The 18,785-nt window shown below is 40.7% G+C and overlaps 1 protein-coding gene across 1 annotated transcript; it reads right to left on the bottom strand.

Annotated features, from left to right (window-relative positions):
- Positions 1–480: 480 nt before the first annotated feature.
- DRD1 (dopamine receptor D1) lies at positions 481–6,221 on the bottom strand. The gene is made up of 4 exons (XM_073355770.1): positions 6,082–6,221; positions 4,452–5,359; positions 4,155–4,293; positions 481–3,853 (listed from the first exon to the last, which is right to left on the bottom strand). The coding sequence occupies exon 4, from the start codon at positions 3,646–3,648 to the stop codon at positions 2,293–2,295; it is 1,356 nt and encodes a 451-aa protein (XP_073211871.1). The 5' UTR covers positions 3,649–3,853; positions 4,155–4,293; positions 4,452–5,359; positions 6,082–6,221; the 3' UTR covers positions 481–2,292.
- Between the last annotated feature and the right edge of the window lie 12,564 nt (positions 6,222–18,785).

The following is an 18,785-nucleotide window of genomic DNA, read 5'->3' as shown; positions in this document are numbered from 1 at the left end:
CAGAAACACACTGAGAGACAATAGTGATGGAACCTTACAATGCTATTTTTACAAATCACTTTGAAGAGTATCACAGAGTTTTAAAGAAGGACAACAAAAAGGCCCCAGGCGTGTAATTCACCACTACATTATTCCTGTTTTACACCAGTCCAACATCTTTGATATCAATCAGTCACCAGTGAATCAGGCCCTATGCATTTAAATGGTTCAGACCCATCATTTTAAAGCAGCTATTTCGAAATCAGACATCTGAGCCCTTTTAAATTCCAGTCCAGAATGAATGGCAGTAGCCAATTGAAATAGAAACATGAAGCCATCTCAATACAAAGGGCTTTCTTCTGCTCCTATGGAAAATTCCTATTAACCTCATTGGTACGGTTCCACATTAGGGCAAGTAGGAAAACGTTAATATGTCCTTGTCTTTAATGTAATCAATATGAGAAACAAAAAACAGAATATATTTAATAAATGCAATGTAGATTGTTTTATTTGACCTTCTGTTCACAAAATAATTTTATTATATGTATGAAAGCAGCATACAGGCAATAAAATTATGAAAACATTCACAATACATAAATAACACAGACCTGATGCAGGATGTATATATTTCATTAGACTTCTAATTTTTCTCTCAGTTTTCTTTTCCTGATAACACTTTTTGATAAAGGTTGTGAAGAGTTTCTCTGAAGGATATTTTGCTAACATTCCAAAAACAAATGGCTCTCTCGGAATGTGTCCGTATGGTAATGTCTGCCAATGACTGTTGCTAATGTTTACTGACTACTTTTGACATTACAAAGGAAAAACGGCAGGAATTTTGATTTCAAAGTACAATGAAAAAGTAGCAGTTGTCAAAATAAACATTGGCAAATTTTATGGAGCTCACAAGACATCGGGAAATGGGGATTGAAGCTCCATACACATTTAGAAATGTCTTCATCCAAAATGGAAATGAGGCACTATTCATTATTCAATGTACTATTAACATATTTAAGACTAAAATTAATGTCATTCTAGTTTTCAAGGTAAAGCACTAAAGTACCTCACTTGTTAAGTTATTCTGGCTGTGATGCATTAGCAGACAGACAGCATGATTTTTGACTACTGGTGTTTCTGTAATAATACAGATGGTAACGAGATTTGTCATATTTACTACTATTATAATCAGTTGTGTTTATTCAGAAAAGATATCCAAGACTTGAAATAAGAAAAGTCTGAGAAAGCTGTTTATCTTACATAAATACAAAACATTATATACTAATGATTGTTATATAAGAAGCTTCTCTTCTCAAATTGGATTCTTCTTAAGGTGGTATTCATATTTAAGGTATTTACAGATCCACAAACTGACATTCTAGCAAAGTCTTTGTAACATGAAACTTTTTAAAATAAATAGCAGCAATTCCTTTTATTTCTATAGGGGAAGAGCTTTCTCAACTTGTCAATCAGTCAACTCTGGTCCTATTTTTTTAAGCCATCCCACAAAAAATAAATAAATTCTACACAGCTTCAGCTTTATGAACTCCCCCATCTTTTGCTGTGCTTTTTATGGTTGCTTCTTCTTTATGTACTTCGTTGGCTACCCAGACTATCAGAGTGGGTTTTTTGTTTTATGTTTAATGGTCATTATTAAAGTGCTGACTTGTTGACTGGTCAAAATTCAGTTGTGAGACCCTTGAAATATCCTATTATTTAGACATTTTAAATAAGTTAAATAAAGCTAGATCTGTTATAACATATGAAAAATATCCATTTAAAACAATAAATAAATAAAACCAGTATCAACATATTATCTCCCAAATCTTTAAAAATACCCATTCTCATTTGTAAGGCTCAGCTGTTTTTCAGAAATAATTTAAGAAGGCATCTACCTACCTTTTTAATCCCTCAAACTTTACTTAGAACCTGGTAGCACCAGTAGTACTAGACATGGCAAATTAAATCCTCTCATTTTCTTCAAAGGTTAATTGTTAAGTTGTTAATGGGTTTTTTCTTGGCCCAATTTAAGACAGAAACCAGTTTCTATAAATACTTATAGAGCAGAAGAAATATTTTCTTTGACACTGCATTGTACCTAAATTTGTGTCTCTGTTTTATTCAGTATGAACAACACAGAAATACCTTTAGGTTTTCAATATCTTTTTTGTTTAAAATTTTATGTTTGATTTGAACACCCAGTAATCAAATCTGAACTTTGCATGACAGTATAATTCTCACTAGAGCTTGGTTTCTTACCAAAAAATCTTGTATATCTTTTTTGACTGTTAGATTTTGCTGGGCTAACTTCAGTGTTCATGTTTTATGTTGCCCATTCTGAGTGATGGGGTTGATCTTTTCCAAAGACACATCAGCTTCAAAATCCAAGATACCAGACAGTGCTGGAGACATTTTCTCCAAGGTCTTAGATAGTTCACCCTCTTCTTCCTTTTTCAGAAGTTCTTCTTCTGGGCAAATAATAGCATGTGGGATCAGATACACCAGGTTACACTCTTTTGGGCTAGACCCTCTGGGCTCATGATGGCTTGAAAAAACAACTGCCCCATTGTTGTTGATACTAACAGTCTCTATAGCATTGTTGGAAGTAGGGCAGAGTCTGTAGCATCCTAGCAGAGTTGAAAATGCCTTGCGGAAATCAGCATTGAAGGCATAAATGATGGGGTTCAGTGAGGAATTAGCCCATCCAAACCAAACAAAAACATCAAAGGTGGTGGAACTAATGCAAAAGGGTTCTGCTCCCTTGGATGGTGGGCTGGGCTCACAAAAGGGCACCATGCAGTTCAATATGAAAAAGGGTAACCAGCAGCATACAAACACCCCCATGATCACTGACAAAGTCTTTAAGACTTTTGTTTCTCTCTTGAAGGACATTTTGAAGGAGCTTTCTGGTTGTTGGCAATCTATACTGTTTCCATTCCCTGTGGTGTTTTGGCAGTTCTTAGCATGCACTGCTGCTCTTTCCAAAGCTGAGATGCGTCTTATCTGTTTTTGAGCAATCCTGTATATCCTTGTATAGGTGACAATCATGATGGCCACTGGGATGTAAAAGCTAATTAGAGAAGAGGAGATGGCATACATCCTGTTTAGACTGGAATCACAGTTGTCCATAGTTATGCCTTGGAAACTGGCATTTAGCTCTAAAGAGCTTGTGGTTGTAGCCTTGTGCCAGTTCAGCTGCACAGGAATGAAGGAAATCAATACAGACAAGGTCCATGCCACGCTGATCATGATGAAAGCTGCCTTGGGGGTCATTTTCCTCTCGTACCTGAATGGACTAGAGATGGCCCAGTATCTGTCTACACTAATGACACAAAGGTTTAAGATTGAGGCTGTGGAGCACATAATATCAAATGCCACCCAGATGTTACAGAATGAACCAAAAGGCCAGAAACCAGCTATCTCAGCAACAGCTTTCCAAGGCATGACCAAGACTGCCACTAAAAGATCTGACACTGCCAAGGAGATTACAAAGAAGTTGGTCACCTTGGACCTCAGATGGCGAAATCTAATGACAGCTGCACACACCAATGTGTTCCCCAGAAGCGTGGAAAGTATCAGCAAAGAAAGGAAGCAACCTGTAAGGATCCGAAAGGAGGAGTCCCTTTCAACGAGCAACCCTTCCCCGTCCATTGTGGTGTCGTTCCAAGTCATAGCTTTTTCTGAGGGAAAATCATATCATGAAAATCATGATGACATCAACTCCTTTGCTTGCAGAGACTACAGATACATCAGGCGTCCATTAATTACTCATTGCCAGGCAGACCGAAGGTTTGTGTTATAGTCTCTTCACCCTTGCGTGGACCGCATACTCCTTAGGAATCACATCAAGAGGCATCAAAAGCAGTGTGGCAAGTAGCTGAAATTTACAAACACAGTCAACTCTGCACCGATTTTTTTTTTTAGTAATCCCTTTCAAATTACATTGTACTGCTCAAGCACAAAATATCCCAATTAAAACAGGCCATCTGCATATGTCCTGTTTGAGTCCCCTACAAAAATACCCAACAGACAAGAGTGCAATCACTTTTCAAGCTCGCATATATTCCCACTTAAATAGGCTATTGATCCAGTGTTTCCAGTGTCCATTTGACTAGCCCTTCAGATCTACTGAAGCGTATTACATTAGGTGCTTTTGTTTCTAATTTAATTTCACAAACCTCTAACTGATGAGACGTTTTTTTTCTCCCCTTTTCACCCTCAGTGCATTCCAGCTACAAAATACATTGATTCTCTGTTTATGGGAAGCTTCAGGGAGCAACTCCTCATTTTGTTCCACATTGTTTAGGTCTCACAGTCCTAGAAGCAAAGAAAATAAATTTACAGTGTGTGTGTGTGTGTGTGTGTGTGTGTGTGTGTGTGTGTGTGTGTGTGTGTGTGTGTGTGTGTTAAAGGCTTTCAGTAGAGAATGGCTTACTTTATTTATTTTTAATTAAATGAGAAAATCTGAATCCTACCTTTCACCTTTGATTTTCTGTTTGTCCTGGGATGAAAGTTTGTCTCTCCTTCTTATTTAGTATTTGAATTGCATAGCAAATCACATATACAAAACCAACAGAGAGGCACTGCATTGCATCAGGTGGGGAAAAAATAAAAGCCAATGGTTTAATCGGCAGGAATTAATTTTCAGATAAACAATAGGTCTGGTTTTCAAGCTCCTTCATAAAGATCTCTTGTTTAAAACTAGAGTCCTATAAGTGCATGACAGGCTGCTTCCATTCCACCCAGTCTTTGTGCTCAGCCTCCAAACTTTGTTAACCAGCTCAGTCCTGGCTAAACGGTCATCACCCAAGTCACACTTTGTACATCCCATTGAAGTGGCACATCAGTACAAATCATCCCAAACAAAGGCACGGTATTTCCAACACTCTAGCAAGATCTGAGTGATGTTTCTGTCTTTCAGTCTTCACTGGAAGAAGAAATAAGGGGAAGAGGAGGAAGAAATGGGAAAGACCTGAGCGGAGCTCCCTTCAGCCACTGATGTAGCTTTCAGGCCGGTGGCTACCATACGTTGTGGGAGTGTGTTACTATTCCTGTGGGAAAGAGTTTACTCTGACACTTTGCTGACAAGCTAGTTCTTCATAATCATCAAGGAATAATCCTCTTTCCAACTGCTGCTCCTCACAGTTGCATTCCAGGGATCAGGTCCAACAGCAACATGCCTTTCCCTTTACACAAAGCCCAGGTGCAGCAGGCTCTTCAGGATCTCCTGCACCCTGCCCTGGGATTTACATCTCCAGTCCCAGGGACTTTCCCTCCGTCTTGCTGAGTGGGGGACCCTGATAGCAAAGACTTCCTTCTGCCTGGGGTATCGGGTGGCAACATTGCCTCTCCAGGAAGTGTCTGTTTTACTTGGGTCTCCTTCCTAAAGCATTAAGAAAGGGAAAAGACAGACATGGGACTATGCAATGGCCAAACGCCGCAGCAGCCCCCCAGTCACTCCCTCTGGCATCCAAGGAGTGATTCCATAAAGAAGCATTTCCAGAGCATCCCACAGGACTTCCTCCTGTCTCATTGTCCCCAATCATTATGTAGCTTAGTAGGCTGTATACTGCACACTCAAGCCACACACACAGAGGGAGACACAAAAAGGGTAATAAATGCCAACACCCTGGCGTTTGATTGAGCAAAGGGTATTAATTTCAGCTGTCCTAAATGACATTCATCTCAGTGGCACACGGGGTGACACAGAGTATTTCACCATTTAAAACTAGATAAGGTTAATTAATTGACATGAAAAGTAAGCAGATGCAATTAACTTGTCCTCTTTGAAATATTCTAAAAAATGTAAATGACAACACCCATGTGCACACACATACATTCACTGTGCAAGTAAAGATTATACACAAACACTAATGCTCAGCAACCCATAATCAGACACAAAACACACACACACACCAAACACTGAAGAGTTTCAAAAAAACTAGAAAACTCCCAAACAAATTAAACAGCCACAAAAATGCACAGACACACTAAACACAAACAAATCACACACACATTTACACAGACTAACAAAAGACACAACATACACACCTGGACTTGACACAAAGACCTAGTCAAACTCTTTCCCCTGTGGCATGTACTCACCAACATAGGGGAGAAGTCATTTATCCCACAGGCTGGCTGTTATGGCTTGCAGATGAGGCAGGGATCCCAGCCGAAAGGACACTCGCCTCATCTTTCCCTGCTGGTTTATTTCTCGTTTCTTTCCCACCTCGCGGTTTTCACTCCACATCCACACACTCTTTGACGTTCATTGTTCACCACATTCCAGGGGTGCAGCAAGTCAGTGGGAGCCTGGCTCCCCCTGCTGGATGAACCCAGGTTTCTTTTCCACACATTATTTGACAGCACCTTGTGTGTGGGCGAAATGATGGGTGGAATAGAAAAGGAGAACAAGGGAGGATGGTGATTTCTCCCTTGGCTCCCAGATCCTTATAGCATAGGAGGGATTTATGTAAGAGGAGCCTTAGGCAGCCAAGCAAAGTAGGAAAGATTAAGACCACCATGCAGGGCACCTTCCCTAAAGGAAAGTGAATTCCTTTTGCTAGCTCTACGCAGCTGAAGACTGGGTTACAGAACAGACAGAAAATGGCACACATCTTCCACAGTAAATTGGAGGCTCAGACCAGTCTTTTGAACTTTCTGGCCAAAGTTCCCCCTTCCCCTCAAAAAACACCATCAAAATACAAGGGAGGAAGTTTCACCATTTCACCCCAGAAACAACAGGCGCAAACACATACTTAGGAGGAAAGTGAATCATGGAATCAACATGGAGTTTTAGGTTAACACACACACACACACACACACTCTCTCTCTTTACCATTTTAAATCAATCTTAATCAAATCATAGAATTAAATCTTTCCACTCCCCTCTTGACAGCTCTGCTATTGACTTGCAAATTGTGCCCTGCCCTGTGGGTTACTGATGCACTGAATGCTGCCCACAGAGACTGCTTGCTAGCCAAGCTGGCATCTGGAGAGAAGGGGAGCAGCAAAAATACTGCTTCCCAAGCTACCACAAAATGCTGCGTCTGACTCTTCTTAAGAGGTTCAGCCTTTTTGCCTGCTATTGCTGAAAATGAGAAACTACAGCAAGGTGCTGTGTCTCACACCAGTGCCTCTACCTGGCCAAGGTGGCACACCAGGCAGTCCTCCACCCATGGTTGTGCTAGACACGGTTCATACCTACAGGAAGGCAGTCCTTGCTCTGAAAAGTTTAAAATCTGGCTAGACAAGTCAGACAAAGGGTGGGAGAACATTAGCATTAATTCTCCCCATTTTACAGATCCCATCGACAGAAAGATGAAGCGACTTGCCAAGGTCACTCAGGAAAATTCTGGCAGAGTACAAATTAACCTCGGATCTCCTGACTTGCAGTCCAGTGTTTTACGCATAAGGAACATCTTTCCTCAAGCTGCAGAGTTTTTCCAAAAACTTGAGTTTTGGTCATTTGGCTTTATGTCTGTTTTAAAAATCCAAAGGACTCCATTTTCTGTAGTGCGAAAATCTGCTGTTTTCCAACCACAATTTTGTCTTTGCAAAAGTTTCCAGGTGAACCCTTGGAGCCACAAACTCAACTCAGTATTATGAGGCAGAGTTCTGGCTAGGAGCAAAAGAGAGTTAGGGCTAGAAATGCCCTTTTTCCCATGATGCATTTGAGCTCAGCTCTGGTCTATGCAATGAAAGAAGGTAAAAATGCTGCTTTGCATGTAAATCTCCATTGAACAAAAACCTTACTCCTCTGAAGTCAGTAAATGAAGATATAAGACATCATAGACAATTCGGGGAGGGAGTTAGTCTCAAAAAAGAACAAATCACTGAGCTGCCAAGCACTATCAAAGACAATGTCCTAGGGTTTATCATTAGTAAAGTTGGTTTTATGCCAGCTATAATTTTTCATAATGTCAGTTATAGCAGATAACATGAAACTAACCTTGACTAACTAACTGAAATGCTTGTATTTGCCTTTCTCTTTCTTTCCTTTTTTCTTTCTTTCTTTCTTCTTCTTCGTCTTTTTGAAATTGCTTCTTAGCAAGTTCTCGTTCCCACATCTTATTATCCTGTCCTTTAACCATCATCCTTGAAGGAAGGAGTAAAAAATAGACAAGAAAATAAATACTGTAGTGTTTGGTAATCGAGGTTGGCAGTCACTCTAACAAAATTCTTTGTACATTTTCTCTTTTTTTCTCTCTTAAAATATATTTAATCTTTTTTCAAAACACAAAAGTAGAGCATTTATTTAGCCTTCAAAACTCTCCAAATTCCTACTCCCATCTTGCAACAGAGGCCATTAGACAGCCTGCCCGATATAGGGAATCGTGGCTGCATATAGGAACTTAGAGCAAGGTTCTGAATTCACTTCCACTGGTGTAAATCTGAGTAACTCCTCCAGGTGGACTTTTCATCACTGTCATCATTCAGCCCTAGAATATTCTAGGAGAAGCCAGTATAACCCAAGGTTGGCTATAAACTGGTATCGCCTTTGATCCAAAATAGTTTAGATGATCTTCCAGGGTTTGGGGGAGAGGATGAAGATATGTTCCTACAGAGGGGAAAGGTTCTGTTTTGTTTCTTTAATTTATTGGTTGGCTGAGTTAATTCGGTATTTTTGTATGATTATTTTTTGTTGCTGGATGGTATTCATTTGGAACTATAAATTTAATCAATTGTTATGAAGCCTAAAGCTGTTTGTATGGGTGGTATTTTTGAAAAAATTAGTTAAAGCTAGAATAATAAGCCTGTGAACCTCCTAGAACCACTGAAGATGTGACATTCTCTGCTTGGTTAGTGATTCAGTGGTTGGTTTCAGAAGCCAGAACTGGTATGGATGTCTCCCCAACCTCTAGCATAAACGTAAATGTTCTCCAGTGGCAAATCTGTGGATGAAGACTGTGTTTGGTTCAAGAGAGGCTTGGATGGAGTAACAAAGCCCTGTAAATATCGAGGCAGGTTTTCAAATCTAGCATTTTATACTGTGAGCCCTGTGGTACTCATACATCACTGCAGATAATTTGCAGGCTTTTAAAACCTGTATGATTTAATAGTGTTTTAACCAGGTGAGTAATAAAATGAAAGCCATTAAAACCCCAGTATTATTAAAGTGAATTTAGTGCTGGTGTAAGGTGCCAGACTGACACAACCTTGGAAATCATTTACCCACAACAGAGGCTGGACTCATCTCCCCACTCATGTGCCTTTAACCTGTCATGGAGGGATTAGCTCTCTTCCAGGTCAGGACCTGACTGAAACAACCAGCAAGGGAGCAGTTATAATGGTGTTTCATGAGTTTCAGGAACAAGACCAGCGATCACCCCATTCCCATGTCACTTAAGCTACCAAACAGCTGTTTGGCTAGTTAATGTCTTTAAATCACTATTGACCTATGCCAGCATCAAACCAGTGCCCAAGAGTTGAAATCCTTTTTAGCACCATTACCAATCACCTCAGACAAACACAGCTCCCACAAACTCCTGTTGAAGTAATAAAGCGCATGAAGGGTTAAATATACAGGTCCCTGACTATATTGTGTAGCACCTTGGCACAAATGGTTTTAATCCACAAGGTCTTTGGAAAACTGAGTCAGAATTGAATGAGGTGTGAATTTTTCATCCAGAGATAAATATGCTCCTATCTTCAAAATTGCACACATACTAAAGCTGGGAGAAAGGCAGCTCATTTACAAAAACTGTTTACAGTGTGTGGCTAAACATTGTGCTCTTTTCACTCTGGGAATGAGGCCATGTGCATGGAATTTATTAGACATGAAATCAGCATGGGAATGTTAGCAGAGATAAACTCTAAACAAGTTTCCAAGTTTCCAAATAACTGTTATATTAATAAGCAAAAAAAACATAAGTCTTAGTGTTGCCTACTTGAAAATCAGTGGTTGTTGGACATTGAACAAAAAACCTCCTTAAAGATCCAGGAGCCACATCAGTTAAATTGATATTATCAGAGTCAGGCACCTCCAAAGGAAAAAGATGTGGAGTGGGAGGAAGTGCATGATGACAAATCATAGATATTATACAAAGGTGATAGACAGTTCTATTAATTACTTTGTACTATAAAGCCTCTTGCATCCAGGGATGGCAAAATAATTCACAAACAACTAAGACACAATATCCCAGTGAGGCTGGTGTTATGGCTGGTCTACAGATGTTTAACTAGATGCACAGAGAGGTTAAGCTCAAATTTTCAAAAGTGGTAAATTTTGGGTGCCTCTGTTTTTAGGTGGCCCAGCGTTAAATAGGTAAGGCTGGATCTTCATAAGTGCCCAGTAACCTCAGCTCCCACTGAAAAACGAGAATGGTGGGTGTGGAATCTGGCCACTTTAAAGTAAATGCCCACAGCTTTCATGTCTAAAACTGGGCACTCAAAAATAGAAAGTTTATGAAAGTTTGAGCCTAAATGACTTGCCCAGGGCAACTCAGTATGTCAGTGACAGAGCTGAGAATTTAATCCCGCAGTCTGGCTCTAATCGATAAACAATACTCCAACCTAGTTGAATTTACACTAGGAAACTCTGCATCACTTTATTAAAGGAGCTTACTTCATTTGGAGATTTAGATACCAGATTTTTCAAATCTTGTCATCTTTGTTTGCATGATTTTGCCTACACAGCCAAAAGGATCTACAATCGCACATACAAGTGACAGGGAGTGAGCGATAGCTGATGCTCAGAGTCCGAAGTTAAAGTTCTTTTCTTCTCATTCTCAGGAGATGTTTATTCAGCTTGCTGATCTCTGAAAGGATTCATTGAATATAAACCACCAAGGATCCCTTTGAAATGTAGCTCACAGTGCTTTATAACAAATTGATTCTCTTCTGAGATCAGCAAGCTGAACAAAAGCACTCGAGAGAGAGGGAGAAACAATAGAACTTATACTTTGGGCTCTGAGCAGCAGATGTCACCAAAACAATTCCCTATCCCTCCAGCCCAGGGGAGCCCTGTAGGCTGTAAACAGCCTAAATAGATATGAAGAGAATGATGCTATTTAACCTGCTGGTCCTATACAGTCACCGTTTACTTTTTTCATTAGATTTCGCCCATTCCCCAGCTCCACAGAAAGAAAAGTACTTCTCCATAAGCACACTAAAACTAAGCTCAAACCTGCTTCATACATTCAGTCGAATCAGAGTGGGGCTACACCACACTGGGAATGATCCACATAGGGAATTCTGAAACTCCTCAAGGATCACTTCATGGAGTTTCCATGCTATTGGTCCACAGCTGGACAAGAGGCTCAGGTTGCCTCCTCCCCCAGGGAATGAAGATGTGGTTCAGCCCTCAAAAATCACTGGCTTTCCAGAGATGTTAAGGCCCTGTGATTCCCCCAGCTCCAGCCTTCTACAACTCTCCTTCCAGATGACATAATTCAGCAGCTAAATGACCAGGGCTGCCTACTGCCTCTTTTCTCCAGGGGCGTGCAGAGATGGGATATCAAACTGCAGAAGGGCAATGTAAGTTAATGCTGATAAGAACAGCATTACCTTACCCATTAATGATCCAGAGGTTGTAGGGAGGCAAATAATGCTACAGAGCAATGGTCCCTCAGCACCCCCCTCTTCCCAGAACCACAAGGCTCGTGTCTGTTCCGGCTGCAGCAAAATAGGGCCCCACCTCTGGAAATCCAGACCCTGCAGCCAAGATCCTTTCTTTTAAAAAAATAAAGTGAAATAATAAAAAATAAATGAAACAAACCATCTGATTATTTAAAGAAACAAAATATACACTTGATGCATCATTGTACTTTATATTCAAATGAATGCAGACAAGTGTGGGCTATAACCGATGGGTATGCTGAGCACTGATGGTATGACTAGCCCTCTGATGATGGCAGACCAAAAATACTGAATGGGTCCCAGTCCTCCTCTTATGCATTAATGTAGGACCAAGGGTGGTTATTATTGTAACCCCCATTTGGTGTCTGCTAGCTCCTCGAAATCTGAACTGAGCCTCTAGGGCAGTGTTCTTCAGTTAGCAACCTGTGGGCCAGAGGGCCTTCCATTTGGTCCACCAGGTGTCAGCTGTTCTGTCCTTCTCCTCACTGGGGCCTCTGTTGTACAGGCAGCTCCACCCTGGGCTGCAGGTGGCTCTGGCCCAGGCCCATCCTGGCTGCAGCATCCCCATGCTGACTTGTCTCTGAGTACCTCCATCCACCCCACCCAGATTGGCACCTGCCAGCTCAGAGGATGCTCTGCAACCAGGAAGGGAAAGGGTCCACCTAACAGGGGAGCACAGATCTGGTCCACAGGCTGCCAGTTGGACGAGCCCCAGTAAAGCCCCCCTTTGTTATATTATTATTTTGGGCTGTGTCATTTCTTTGTTGGGGTTTGTGTTGATGTATTTGATTGTTTCTTGTACTGAGTTTTATACCCCTTGCCAGCAGTGGTAAGATTATTCAATTTTCCCAAAGGACAGATCCTTTGTATCACAGGCACAGCGAGGAGTCACCAGGGATAGAGGCATCAGGTGTCACAAAAAAGAACCCAGATTCAACCCATGCCCGGCGAAGGGAAAAGCCACCTCAAGGAGCAACCATCAGTGAGGAGGTCTGAGCGTACTACACCTTGGGCGAGGGGCAACATTATTATTATTAATTAAATTATTATTATTATTGCAGTTTGCTTAAAGACTTTTCTTTTGTTTTCACCCCAGCTAAGCAACATACAGAGAAGTAGAAACATGACCACATGAATCAAAATGAAGTAATCAATAAAATGTCAGGCACTTTCCTTGTAAAGCTGGCTTTGGCTTATTAATTAGCAAATATAAAATGAATAGCCAAAGCCAAAGGTACAGGATAATTCATTAAAATGAACTTAATCTGAGACATAATCAATCCCGAGTGGATGGCTAAGGGTGGAATACAAATAAACAGTGATGTTAGCAGCAAAACTGTTCATACACTGATGTGTGTTATACTGACTTATGACTGCAGCAAATGGAATCTGTAATAGCATGGTTTGCCAGAAAATACCTCAGTAAGTGGCATTCTTGATTTAAGGTTATGGCCCCAGTCCTAAGCTGCATCCCAGCCATTTGTGTTGGTCCACAAAGTGGATCCTAAACCCAATCGATCCAATCCCCAAAGGATCCTCTCCTACGTAGAGGAATCATCAGATAGCAAAGTGCTGACATAGCAGCTCCAATGACAAACATCTGGCAGTAGCTGGTATCGGATGTGTGGTGAGGATGGAGCATGTCTGGAACCCCTTTGCACCCCACTGATTTCCAGTTCCTGTAAGGATCCCTGGAGTCATTGTCAGCTGGCATACATTAGAACAGGCATCACACTTTTTATGTTGTATCCTGCCTATTTTTAATAAAAATAAATGCACATTTTCATGGACTTGACTTATTGCCAATGAGTTGAAATGCTGCGTACTGTACCTGCTTCAGCCTTTTTATAGTAGTTGTGCCCAACCATAGGTAGACCTAGTACTCAGCCTTGTAGTTTACCTATTATTATATTGGGCATAGTCCAAAATACACAGGGCAATATCCTCAATGATGAGTATACCTGAGAAGGAAGGAAGCAAAGTGCTCTTTGTGTTCCCCCAGTTTGGGGACTATTCCCCCTGCATTGTTCAGAGTTTTTATCACAGGACCAACTCAGCATGAAGCACTGCTGAGCTGCAGATAAGAATATGGCCCAAGTGGTTTAGAACAAATAATAGGATTTAGATTCATATCTAGTGTAGTACCAGGCAGGTTCTAAATGGAGTCCTTGATCTAACTAAGAGTTGGGTACAACCCCACTGGAAAAAAAACTTGAAGCTGATACAACATGCAACATCATACCTCATTAGCAAACAAGATCACATCACGCCTATGCTCCACAGCTTCCATTCTCATGAAAGCAAAGTTCTAAGAGCTGATTCTAATTTACAAGGCATTTCATGGTCTCGGAGCTTGCTACCTAAGAGACCAACTTATCCTTCATGATCCCCCAAGACCACTGCGCTCCATAGAGATGACACAGCTGTATAGGCCTAGGTTCTGACCATTAGGCCCTGGAAACAGAGTATTCCTGGAAGCAGCAATATGGCTATGGGCCTCTTTGCCACAACAGATCAATCTGAGCCTGATGGGGTGTTCACAACAAGGGGTAAAACACATCGACAAACAAACAGAGTTAGAGCACTGTCTTTCAGATGAGACATTAAACAAAGGTCCCTTCTGCCTCAATTGGAAGTTCAGGTGAAAATTAAAGAATTTACCCAGTGTTCTGACCTATTAAAAAAAAAATCCCAGCTCCGTTTTTCCTCTTGCTTCCCTCATTAGGATAGCCATTCCAACCACAGCCTTCACTGCAGTGGTTCCAGTGCTGATTTTGACAATGTCAGATGAGATCATTGCTTCATTCTGATCCCAAATTCATGACATTCATCTAGTCACAGTCTGCTTTGATACCCTTAATTCCTTGTCTGCCCTGTATTGCTATGTGACTTGTTTGCTGTGAGTGGAACTAGAAGAGCGGTCTCTGAAGGGTGGTGCTTTCCTCGTCTGGAAATGTTCTCTGCAATTCATCACAGATTTGTAAAAATCTGTCTCAGGGCCAGTGTCCTCTAATGTCTCAAAACTGTCTTGTGCGCTTAGTTATAACAGCACAAGGTCATTTTTAGGGCATGTTTATATTCAGCTATGGCAACCTTATAAAACCTAAATGTATTTTTTGTATTTATACCACTCTAAGGATACACTGGCTAGGTCCTCTGCAGCTATGAGGAGTACAATTGGCTTTGGGTTTTTTTTAAAAAGGGCATTTTCAGGCTAAAAATCAGACAAATTTAGAGCAGTTTTCTTTAACAATGTTGCTAATTAATTCAGGTTGTTAAACCTGACACCACCTACTTGATTTTTCATTATTTACAATGGTTGTTTACATTTTTTGCATTTCTCCCAATTTGAGCCATGAAAATAGGTTGGTCAATTCAATTTCACATTTTAGTCACTTTCATTTTCTTGGTGTCTTGCACTGGCAAAATGTTCCAATGCTTTGGCTGCAAACACAAAAGGGAATGCTTGTTTATTTGGTTTGTTTGGTTTTTTTTTTAAAAGTATCCCCCCTCCCTCCCCTTTTTTTTTTTTTTTTTTTTAAAGCCACAATACCAATTCTATTTGTTATAGGTATTGTAAAAATGTGTTTTTGTAGAACCAGAATTTGGGATCAAATTTGACCTGATAGTGTTCCTACAGTGCTATACGGTGATTTGCTATAGACATAATGATCTACATGGTTTTCTGTTTCTCCATTCCTGCATTGAACATTGGACCAAAGTGGGGGGCAAAGCTTTAAGCCACCTTTGTACTTCCTGAATTTTGAGACTGAGGGTCTGCTCAGCTCTGGTGTAAGTTACAGCAACATAAGGCTCATTTTGTTCTGGCTGGGACAGTTCCCAGTTGGCTGTCTCCACCAGCCTGGAATAGCAAGAGCAAAACATACCCTGACCATGCCGTCTTCCTTCCCTTCCTGGCTCCTGGCATTCTTTTACACAAGGGAGCCAGTGTAGATCTATTGCAGAGGCTCTGTGCCAAGTGGGAAAGCCCCTAAGCCCAGCTACTCCGTTGTCAGTGTTTCCACTACTTTTACTAACTGCAAGGAGGTGGCAGAGAATCATCTCCAAGGGGTAAAATACACAGAGAGCTGCTAAATTTCAACCTGAAGCTTCAGGAAGATTTTCAGTAGATTATCAGCATGATCAGTTTCTCAGCAAGAAATTAAATGTGTAATGTTGATACTTAATGCAGAATAAAGCTAAAATGTGTTTGCAATTACATTTTTGTGTCTATCATATGTTCATCTTGAGATGTACAGGGGTGATGCACTTAGTTTCTTATCCTGCAAGATGCTGAGAACCAAAACTCCCAGAGAAGCCAGTGATGGCTGGATACCACTCAGGAGTAGGCCATATATTGGCATTTTTACAATCAGTTACCCTGAATTGCTAGTAGACAGACATCCACATCACAAAATCCACCACCACAACTGGCACTGATTGGCACACAGACTGGAAATCTCAGCAGAGAGGCAAAGGATCAACTGGAGCGCCTCTCTCATCCCTAGAAGTGATCCCTCCAGTTTTGAGACATGGTGGTGAAGGAACGGGATGACGCTTTCTGCTGCCTATCCTAGATGTGTATAGAAGATAAATAGAGGATGTTACTCCACAGGGCTGTCAATTTCACCCATTCCATGAGCAGTAAAATCACATTAAAATCCCTCTGGTAGTTTTAGAATAATCTAAGCCTTCAACTACTTTTAGCTAAAAGATAAACATGTTGAATGTCTCAGAGTGGATTGGTGAGGAATAACAGATGGGAAAGGGACCCTATAAAGGGGCTGGGCCTTTTCTGAGCTATAGTATATTATGGGATCTCAGTATAGGCCATATTTAAAGGTTCAGTGGACATTCCAGGCTGATTCCTATTTGTCATGCCTTTAAACTTACCAAAAATAGATCTTTGGGGCTGAAATTTCACATGCTTATTTTCAGCCAAAGGTGAATTTGATGGTGAAAATTTCGACAAGCTCCAACATCTTGCTTTAGAGTTTCTCACCTATGAAAATTTTACTTTTTTATCTTAGTTATTTAACGTGCTACTATTTTTTTATTTGCTTACATGACTATAATTATTTGCTTTGGAAAGTTCAGACCTGTCATCTTCAATGAGGGGAAGTCAATGTGACATGTTCAGAAACATTTGGTTTGGAGCTAAGAAAGTTGTTGTTAACGTTTGAATTCCTTAGCTGATTTAGGTGTGTCAACTCTGATCGTTCATGATAATGAACCTTCTAATATTCACTAGTGCCTCCACATCTTACAATGTTTCTTGACAGTCCCATGCTCTGTAAGAGCTATAACCTAGTGGCCTCAGCATAGTACTAGGAGCTAGCAACTGCTGACACTGACTCCCAGTTTGGCCTTGGACATGTCAGACCTCTCTTTCTCACTTTCCCTGTCTGTAAAATGGTGATAGAAATACCTTGAACTGCCACACAAAGACGTTTAATCACTCAGACACTGGGAACCGTACAAAAGAGTGAATGTTAAATAGGGAGATAGGGCAGTCTAGCACAGGGGTTCTCAACCCTTTTTTTGCTGAGGCCCACCCCAATATGCTATAAACACTCCATGACCCACCTGTGCCCCAACAACTGGTTTTCTGCATATAAAACCCAAGGCCAGCATTATGGGGTAGCAAGCAGGGCAATTGCCTGGGGCCCCCACAAAGCTACGTTGCTCAGGCTTCGGCTTCAGCCCTGGGTAGTGAGGCTCAGGGCCCTGGGCTTCAGCCCCACGCAATGGGACTTTGGCTTTCTGCCCTGGGCCCAGCAAGTCTAATGTTGGCCCTGCTTGGTGGACACCCCTGAAATCTGCTTGTGGCCCTGCTGGTCTATCAGACAAAGAACTCGACTAGGATTTAGGAGAGCCAAGTTCTATTCCTGACTCTGCCACCGTGATGCTGGAAAAGTCATATCACCTATTTGTGCCTCAGTTTTCCCTTCTGTAAAAAGGGGGAAATGATGTTGATACCCTTTGTAAAGGACTTTAAGATCTACTGATGACAAGCACTATATAAGAACTAGGTATTATTGAGATGAATTAATATTTTAATGCTGTTTGAAGATTAAAAAGGCTCCTTATATAATTCTCATTATGGAAGGCGAGCGATGCTTTTTGTCCAGGAAGTCATTCAGATCTACTGAATGGTGATCCTTGAAGCATATATATGTTCTAAAGTGCGGGACATCTTACTCAGGAAGACCACTGCTCAAACTTCATTTTGATACTAAAGATGTATATGTGCATCCTGGGATGAATAAATTATAGGAGTCATAGTAAATTTTGAAAATCAGAGGGCAGTGTCTGGATGCCTCAAAACAAATTGTGTAAACAGACTTCACCTTAATGATTTTTAGAATTAAACTGGAGTGGGCCTGGTGAATTAATTGGATGGCTGGCAATCTAATGCTCTAGGCTTTCTGGTTATCTCTGATAGCAGCAGCCGCTGACTCCTGAGGGCTGTAACCTTATCAGAGCTTGTAATTTAAGTAAAATAGGGCCCAGTGAATACTTGGAAGGGAGACCTCCAAGGAATAAAAGGAGTCTATGACCCATGCTATAGCCACTATTTATGCCACTGAGGAGTTCTTCTTACAATTCTACACATGCTCAACCTCGTTCTATTTATTTATTCTTATTCAGGAGTCTTTGGTATCTTGGAGAATGGTCAGGTCAGCCATTTTGAAGAGGAGATGGGCAGATCTTTGTTGTTCCTTTTTATCTGCAAACTGTGCTGCTCCTGAACTTTAAAATCAAAATAAATGCATATTAGCATAATATTTCTTACTCTGTGTATCTTCCTCGGTAGACTAATAAAACTAATTTTTGGTTTGAATTCACCTGCAACAATCTACAAGTGATCATTTATGTCTTCACCTTGCACTCACAGGAAAAAGGGGACCATGGGTTACTGATTAGGGGTCAAATTTTCAGCTGGCCCACAAACATGCATCCATCAAATAGTAAAGTGCATCTATTTGCGCCCACAATACACATTAGAGCTGTTTGAAAAATGGAATTATTCTTTAGAGGGGTAATTTTGACATTTCAAAATTACTTTCCATTTGAAATCTAGGCAAAACGTCAAAATAGCAAACATTTTCATAAAACCAAAAAAATCTGAAAAGTTTCAAATCAAATCAAAATGGAAATTTTTGACATTTCCAATTGAAAGAAAATATTCTGGTTGAAATGAAATTTCTCATTTTAAACATACA

Source organism: Lepidochelys kempii, chromosome 8 (genome assembly GCF_965140265.1).
Source record: "Lepidochelys kempii isolate rLepKem1 chromosome 8, rLepKem1.hap2, whole genome shotgun sequence".
NCBI classification, from domain to species: domain Eukaryota; kingdom Metazoa; phylum Chordata; order Testudines; family Cheloniidae; genus Lepidochelys; species Lepidochelys kempii.
Note: the sequence above shows the minus strand (reverse complement) of the source record. Positions and strands in the feature narration are given on the sequence as shown.

Bases quoted from the DNA above. Each gene is read 5' to 3' on its own strand.
- DRD1 (XM_073355770.1), bottom strand. From the start codon at position 3,648: ATGACTTGGAACGACACCACAATGGACGGGGAAGGGTTGCTCGTTGAA.